The 8,536-nt window shown below is 34.2% G+C and overlaps 1 protein-coding gene across 1 annotated transcript; it reads left to right on the top strand.

The window, feature by feature from the left end:
• The first annotated feature begins 837 nt into the window (after positions 1 to 837).
• On the top strand, positions 838 to 7,652 carry LOC135836316 (Kruppel-like factor 1). The gene is made up of 2 exons (XM_065351080.1): positions 838 to 1,196; positions 6,269 to 7,652. Exons 1-2 carry the CDS (start codon positions 1,161 to 1,163, stop codon positions 7,334 to 7,336), a joined length of 1,104 nt encoding a protein of 367 aa, XP_065207152.1. The 5' UTR covers positions 838 to 1,160; the 3' UTR covers positions 7,337 to 7,652.
• The last annotated feature ends 884 nt before the right edge of the window (positions 7,653 to 8,536 follow it).

Here is an 8,536-nt window from a genome sequence, read left to right as displayed (position 1 = left end):
AAAGTAGAATATCGTACAAGTATTTTTATGCATAAAGCAATAAAATCCTCATTTACTTACCTATTTTTAACTAAGTAAATAAGAGGAAAATATAAATATGTAGAGTGTCTACTGAACTGGAAAATACCTACATATTTTTTTCACACAGGATCTTCAAAAATATCGGATCTTTATGCAGTGAATTGTCGTATTTAAAAAATTAGGTAGTTAAGTGAAAATGTACTCATTGAATACCTATCAACGTCCAACTATAAAAATCATACCTACCTAGACCTATATCAGTATCGACCTGATACATAGTCGAATGATGATATGGAACTGGAATTAATATTTATAACATTCAAAAATTAAGCACCTAATGGAATAAATTTCACTGATGGATAAAATTTTATTAATAACGAAGTTTTGATGCATTTTATCTTGTTAGTTTTATCGAAACGTGAGTATTTTATTTTTCACCTCCTCTTCCCCTGAAAAATGATTAGAATTATATCGAGTAGGTAAGCTGTTGGTAATTAATCTTAACGTACTCGTAGATCATCATTGTACATATTGTAGGATAACTGAAGATAGGTAGGTAAGTAGGTAGGTAGGTATATATGAATGAACGATATGAACACCAAATCATGAATATGATACAAAACGATCAAAAATATTTATATGGGATAAAAATTTAAATAATCAAACACCTACGAGTTCCAGATACGAATAAGTAAGTACCACCAAATTGAACTTACAAGGTATACAATATGAAGTAAGTACCTATGAACCACATGTTGAATTGTTGACTGCCTAATATGTGATCTCTCGTCCAGGTACATACACATAGACATACCAATCACACGAATGAGAGTACATTGGTTACCGTCTATGAAAGCGTAAAATCTGTTATTTCCTTTCTGATAATAAATTAACGGAAAAGTTTATGAAGCGAGATGCTTTTGGCTGATTGGTGCCTTCTGCCTAGTGTCACATTTATGACCGCCCTTTGGACAGCCTCGTTTTTTAAACATCAACTTATCTGTTGAAAATTTTCAATGCTCATAACCTTATCAGTGCAATAATGGTAATTTTAGTGCGGTAATATACATAATTTTTCTACTTAAATGTAATTGAAATTTTGATTTATTTATCTATCGCGATTCCAAAATAATGAATTCATGGTTCGAGTGACAAATATGTCAGATTTTCAAGAAGTAAGTACCTACTCGATGTTTAAAAATTTTAATTAAAATATATAATATTTGAGTGGGCAGCATGCAGATTAGGTATAGGTAAGTATGCGATTAATTTTATTTTCATTATTAAATTTATAAAAATAAATAATTTACTTATGTACCTATTTGATCATACGTATACCTATTTATACCGGTTTTAAATGCATTACAATCAAGAGTTTTGTTTGTGATTAAACAGACATAGGAGGCTAGATATCATTTTTATATAATTATTCAAATTTTATTTCAACTTTAAACGCATACAGATCTTAGTTACTGAGTGGAAATTTTTTCACATTCGTGTTGAATGACTGATTTAAATGATTAAGAAATCATGCTACTACATAACTGCCGGCTTTTCTGGTTTTTATTTTTGTAATAGGTACTATAGATAGGTATTTAGGTATTCTTAATATTAACATTTTACTATGCAGGTACATACTTGAGGGTACTCAGTTATTCGGTGCCATGCGAGTATTTACTTTTTCGTTTTAATAGGTATAATTTTTTGGCAATCGGTACACCTATTCAATTAAGTAGGTATTTTAGAAAAAAGTCATTTGAAAACCCTATGAATATGATTAGTTTCTGAACTACTTTGGTAAAAAAATTTATTGAAATTTTTCAGCTAGGTTGATATTTTCTTTCGTATTAAATGCATATTTGTCGGGAAAAGATTATTTTTGGTGAATTGCCCAGTGTCCAGTATATGATACTTATATATCTAGGCTTTTTTGGTTAGATTCAAAGCAACAAAAATTGTAGAAAATATAATCAAGACATCAAGAGTACCTAATAATTGATAGCATGGATTTTAAAAAAGTGTTAAAAACACGTTAATGATGTAAAAACACTCAAAAAACACTAAAAATCAACAAAAAAATGACGATATTAGAATTAAGTAAAATTTGTCAAATTGCATTCGAAAAAGTGTTACCAACGTGTTGAAGTGCAGTGGATTAGAACACTCAAAAAAACCGTCAAAATCGCTGAAATCAACTAAAAAAGACAAAATCTTGGTAAAATTTATCAATAATGCACAATAGAATTTGTCGAATAACTCACAAAAATACCTATTAAAATCTAAAAATCACCAAAAAATGATGAAATTTCAGTGAAATTTGACATTAATGCATAAGAAGTAAACAACGAGGAAAAATGATGGAAAACTCTCGAAAAATGACAAAGACGATATTTTTGAAAAATCATCAAAATTGCGTGAAAATGTGTCGAAATTGTGTAAAAACGCGTGAAAAAAATGTAAAAATGATGTAAAAATTTTCAGAAAACTATCAAAATTACGTAACATAAGTTGAATAAAAATCACAAAGCTTTCCTTAAATACTTATGCCGAATTCCAAAAAAAAAAACCAGCTAGTACAACACCAAAAACTAACCTATCTAGACCTACCAAAAAATGTTAAAATTTTAAAGCTAAAACATGCATGAGAAAGTATCGTATGGTAAAAACCCTAAAATAACTACCTACCTACCTATGAATTAAAAGTTGCAATTAGGTACCTATTCAAATTTTGAATTTTTTCCCTTTGAATGAATATTTTTTAAAAAGTTTGTTTATGGTTAGTCAAGTAGGTACCTACCTGCCTACATTTTTTAATCAACCTATCTCCTCTTAGTCTTTTACTTTTTAGTTTTTTTCAAAATGGGTGTCTGACTGTTTGGAGAGCATTGAAGGGTCGAATCTGAAAAATGAACCATCGTTTGAACTTGGAAACGATAAGTCAGACCATATTTTTATGATCGATCATTTCAATATGTTTTTTGTGTTTTTCAAAATGGAGAGGCATTGAAAGGTCGTGTCGTGTAGAAAAATACAAGGGTGGACATTTGGACTCAGTATCCTGAAAAACCTTACAAATGGCAAGTCATTAATCATTATAAATAATTTTGAATAGGTAGGTATTGAGAAATTAAGTCAATTGGTGAATACATACCTATTAAAATCCAGCAGCTTCAAATCAAAATTCGAGCCTTTATGTGCTTCCTAGAGGCGTTGAGACCCCATTTAGAAAACATTTTAAAAATTAGTTCATCGAAAAAAAGACTTATAAGTTTGTTATAAATAAAGGATCCTGACTGAAATTTTTCCAAATTTTTAAATGATATCTTTCAACTTTTGTGTTGAATGTTCACCGTGAAAAGTTGACATTTCACGTAACATTCAAAAATCCAATTTTGAACGCGTTCAAATTATAATCATTCCTATACAATTTAGGAGGGTATACCTATTGATTTTGAATTTTAATCTTCAATTTATTCTCTTTAAAACCCCATTGTCAGATTTGCTCATATTTACCCGACTAGTTTTTAAATATTAACCTTCGCACGATTAGGTCGGAAATGAATCAAATGATGGAGGGGACTTGAATTTGATTTAAATTCTGGTCAGTGGACCAGTGGTCACCTCAAATTACAAAAATTATCAAAGGCTATAGGTGGATAAGTATAGTGAATTTGCCCCCGAGAGCTTCAGGGTTGATATTTGCATGGAAGGTTGGTACCCTTAAGCACCTTCCGTCACGAAAGTTTCAGACCCCCAGACCCCCCCCCCCCGTTTTTGAGAAATCCCCTCTTTTCTGAAATTACAATGAAAATTTTTTTCTCAGCCCCATGTGAACCGATTTTTAAAATTTTTCGGTATGTTGTAAACACCCATAAGAGGTATCCCCACAAAAAATTTCAACCCCCTTCCCCATATTTTCCCCTCATAATGGCGTTTTTTAGTTTTGTTTGCATGTTTTAGCTATGATCATGATTCGGTACAAAAATGCGAATAGCATTTTTAAATGTGTTTTTTACCCCTAAAAACATATATTTTTTTCAAAAAAAAATTTTTGGTGGGCCGCGGGCTGTGGTCAAAAATTGAAAAAATTTACAGGGAGGATAAAAATGGATTCTGGTGTAAATTATTGTTTTTGGTAAACGAGATGTCGTTTCCATATGAATCGAACCCCTCGAACACGAATATGACGTCCAATCTTATGCTACCCTCATTCACACCCCTCCAACGCCTCTGCCCCCTTCTCAATTTTTACTATATCAAAAGTTGAGCTATTTTCGTAATATTGGTGTCGTTTCCTAATGAATCGGACCCCCCGAACACGAATGGGACGTCCAATTTTATGCTACCCTCATCCACACCCCTGCAGTGCCTCTGCCCCCTTCTCAATTTTTACTTTATTAAAAGTTGAGCTATTTTCGTAATGTTGGTGTTGTTTCCATATGAATCGAACCCCCCTAACACGAATATGACGTCCAATTTTACGCTACCCTCATCCACACCCCGCCAGCAGTGCCTCTGCCTCCAACTCAATTTTCACTATATTGCAAGTTCAGATATTTTCATAATGTTGGTATCATTTCCATATGAGTCGAATACCCCGAACACGAATGTGAAGTCCACTTTGGCTCTACTCTCATCCATCTCCTTTCAGGCTACAGCCAGCTCGACAATTTTTATTATTTGAAATGCTAAACCTATTTTCATAATGCTGGGTGTCATTTTGGCACGAATGGAAACCTCGAAACTTGAATGTTAAAGTTTGAACCTTGCGATGGTCATTGTTTTACTCGAATTTTTAGCAATTTTTGTATGTATGTCGTTGAGTTTTCAACCTTCGCGACAACCCGAGTAATTATTTGTGGAAGATTGATCAGAGTTGGTGAAAACATTTATAGTTTAGGTGGGGGCAGAGGCACTGGAGGGGTGTGGATGAGGGTAGCATAAAATTGGACGTCATATTCGTGTTCAGGGGGTTCGATTCATTAGGAAACGACACCAATATTACGAAAATAGCTCAATTTTTGATATAGTAAAAATTGAGAAGGGGGCAGAGGCGTTGGAGGGGTGTGGATGAGGGTAGCATAAGATTGGACGTCATATTCGTGTTCGGGGGGTTCGATTCATATGGAAACGACACCTCGTTTACCAAAAACAATAATTTACACCAGAATCCATTTTTACCCTCCCTGTAAGTTTTTTCAATTTTTGACCACGGCCCACCAACAATTTTTTTTTGAAAAAAATATATGTTTTTTAGGGGTAAAAAACACATTTTAAAATGCTATTCGCATTTTTGTGCCGAATCATGATCATAGCTAAAACAGGCAAACAAAACTAAAAAACGCCATTTTGAGGGGAAAATATGGACATTTTTTGTGGGAATACCTCTTATGGGTGTTTACAACATACCAAAAAATTTAAAAAATCGGTTCACATGGGGCTGAGAAAAAAATTTTCATTGTAATTTCCGAAAAGAGGGGATTTCTCAAAAACGGGGGGGGGGGGGGGTCTGGGGGTCGGAAACTTTCGTGACGGAAGGTGCTTAAGGGTACCAACCTTCCATGCAAATATCAATCCTGAAGCTCTCGGGGGCAAATTCACCATACTTATCTACCTATAGCCTTTCAGTGATTTTCATAATGCAATGAAACGCGTATTCTTAATGTCTGCACACTTATTTAGGTAGGTACTTAATGCAGTTGGCCTATATTGATTTATTAAATTTTTTTGACATGGGTTGATTTCATTTTAAAATGTTCGGGTTTCAAGTATTAACTACCCTTAACAACCCAGTACCTTGCCTAGATCCCTTTATACATACACAGACATATTTTATAAAATGTTCAAATAAAACTATGTAGGTAGGTACAAGTACATTTCAGAACACTGGTATGGTACTTAAGCAAGTCATAATTCAATAACTATACACTATCATCATAGTATTATTGTGTTGTTAAAACACAAGGGGTTTTTTCAAACCCTTTCTACAATCTTTCTGACACGTGATCAGTTCTAGAACACGCGCTACAGACTAGGTAAGGTATATGCTGTATGGTTGGTAACAGCAAGGACAGTGCAAGCATGCATGAAAATTACACCGGTACCGTTTATCATGCGAATATTATTAAGTTAACTGTTAAATTCACGTTGCTTACCTTTACCTACACGAGTAATTTATTAGCGTCAAACGCATAGATAATAACATTTTATCAACATATTACATAATAATTTGTTCGTATTTGTATAGGTTTGGCAAGACATTGAGACGATGATATTGGAAAATGGAACAAATAACAATCTCATATTCGCCTGTCGCGATAAATGCGATGAAACGAATAACGCTTTTGATTCATCGACTACTTCCAATAAACCAGAAACCTATTGCTGGAGTAATAGCAGTACCAATAAAAGCGCAGATTTATCGCAAACTTCTACCGCATCAGACCACAATAACATATTTGTCGATAGTTTTTCATATAACAGCGTCTACATGTACAGTAAAAATGACCAATACGGAATGATAAATGCCAGCTGTACCACTCGTCATCACGCAGCTACGGTTGGCGATTTTAAAAAAGATCCAGAAACCACTTCTCAGCAGTATTTTCCAGCTGTAGTTTCGGTGAAATCTGCAGAAAACGACGATTCTACCTGTAATCAAAACACTACAAACGAAATATTCAACCAGCAGATTCTCAGCACTTACGATTACAACGATAAACGAGAAAATCAAAATGTTTTCAATAGCGGTGATACGAGTAAATGCAAGCCATTTGGTTATCAATATCAGCCTATAAATTATTGCGGATATGTCGAAGAAACCAAGCCAGATTTGAGTTTTGAACCTTGTTGGCGTCGTCATCATTTGAACAATACATCTTCTTCCTCATCTGCATCGCCATTTTATCCGTCCATATCCAAGTATCCTAGAATTCCTAATAATCATACCACCGCTGCAAACGGATTAATACAAAATTATAGCTCGAATTACTTGAAACCAAATTTACCAGCTAAGACTCGCAGACCTAACTGGGAAAGAAGAAAGGTCATCGTGCATACCTGTTCTCATATCGGTTGCGGAAAAACGTACACGAAATCTTCGCATTTGAAAGCTCATCTCAGAACACACACTGGAGAAAAACCGTTCCAGTGTGGGTGGAAAGGTTGCGGATGGAAATTCGCCAGATCAGACGAACTTACCAGGCATTATCGTAAACATACAGGTGATCGACCGTTCAGGTGCAGGTTTTGCGAACGATCGTTTTCTCGTTCCGATCATTTATCTTTGCACATGAAACGGCATATGAATACGTAAGTTGTTCGCCAAGGATGTATAGTATACATGTCCTACCTATATAATGTGATTTGAAGTGAAAATATTTGTGTAGTTTATAACTATAGGTGTGTTGTTGTATAAAATGTAATTTATGTAAGTTTGCAAAAATCGAGTCAATTTTTATCATTTTTGTTTTTGTTGAATCAGGTTGATTGGTGTAGCCTACCTGTACGGATGCTGCACTAATCGTTTGGTAAAAGAATTGCACGAGGCGAGGGTGATGCTTATCTTACAAATTAAAGAGAAAAAAAGACTAAAAATGATACGAGTTTTCCTCACCTACGGTGGGCTTATGTGTTTACTTACCTACGTAAGAATAAGTATGAAAAAATCAAGACTAAAAAATCGTGAAAAAATGATGAAGGTTTTTGACTAAATTCAGTAAAGATCTTCTTTTTGAGCTGAACATCACTCAGAAAAATTTTGGTTCCGGAATTCCCCATTGAGAGGAGATATGGGTACCTATTCAAGGAGGGGGCATTTTCGAAAAAATCGTTTTTTTTTCGATACCTTGCCCAACCTATTTTGGGAAAAGTGATTCTATTCCAAATGATAACAGTTGAGATTCTGCGTTCATCTAGGCCATTGCCACCAAAATCCAAGATCACTTTTAGGGTTCTACAGAGCGGATGAAAATTTGCAAATTATTCACCAATTTTAGGGTAGGTATGGTAGGTAAATTCGTAAATTTTGAAAATTTTTCTTCACAAATATTTCGCATTAATTGAGCAAAAGCATCGAAAGATATGTACTCGTACCTACTTATCATTTCTAAAAGTGGGCAAATATTTTGAAACGCAGGGTGCTAATTTTTTTTAGCCATTATTGCCAATTTCGAAAAATCGAAAAATGTTGGTAAGTAAGTTTTCGGCTAGTATACTTATTTGGTTTTGTAAAATAAAAAATTGGTACACCTGCGTTCCAAAATAGTATATTACACAACGAGGGCCGAAAAAGTGATTTTTGACGAGGGTGAGGTTTGTGACCCGAACGAAGTGAGGGGAACAACTCACACGAGTTCAAAATCACTTTTTCTCCGAGTTTAATGAAGTAATTTTTCCTGAACGAGGGTGGAAAGTACTTATTTTTACATCCGAGCGATTCTCGCGAGGTTGGAAAAGTAGTACTTTTCAACCCTAGATAGGAAAAAGTATTTCACATTTTCAAAAATGTTATCGT

The sequence above is a fragment of the Planococcus citri genome, chromosome 2 (assembly GCF_950023065.1).
Source record: "Planococcus citri chromosome 2, ihPlaCitr1.1, whole genome shotgun sequence".
Lineage (NCBI taxonomy): Eukaryota > Metazoa > Arthropoda > Insecta > Hemiptera > Pseudococcidae > Planococcus > Planococcus citri.
Note: the sequence above shows the minus strand (reverse complement) of the source record. Positions and strands in the feature narration are given on the sequence as shown.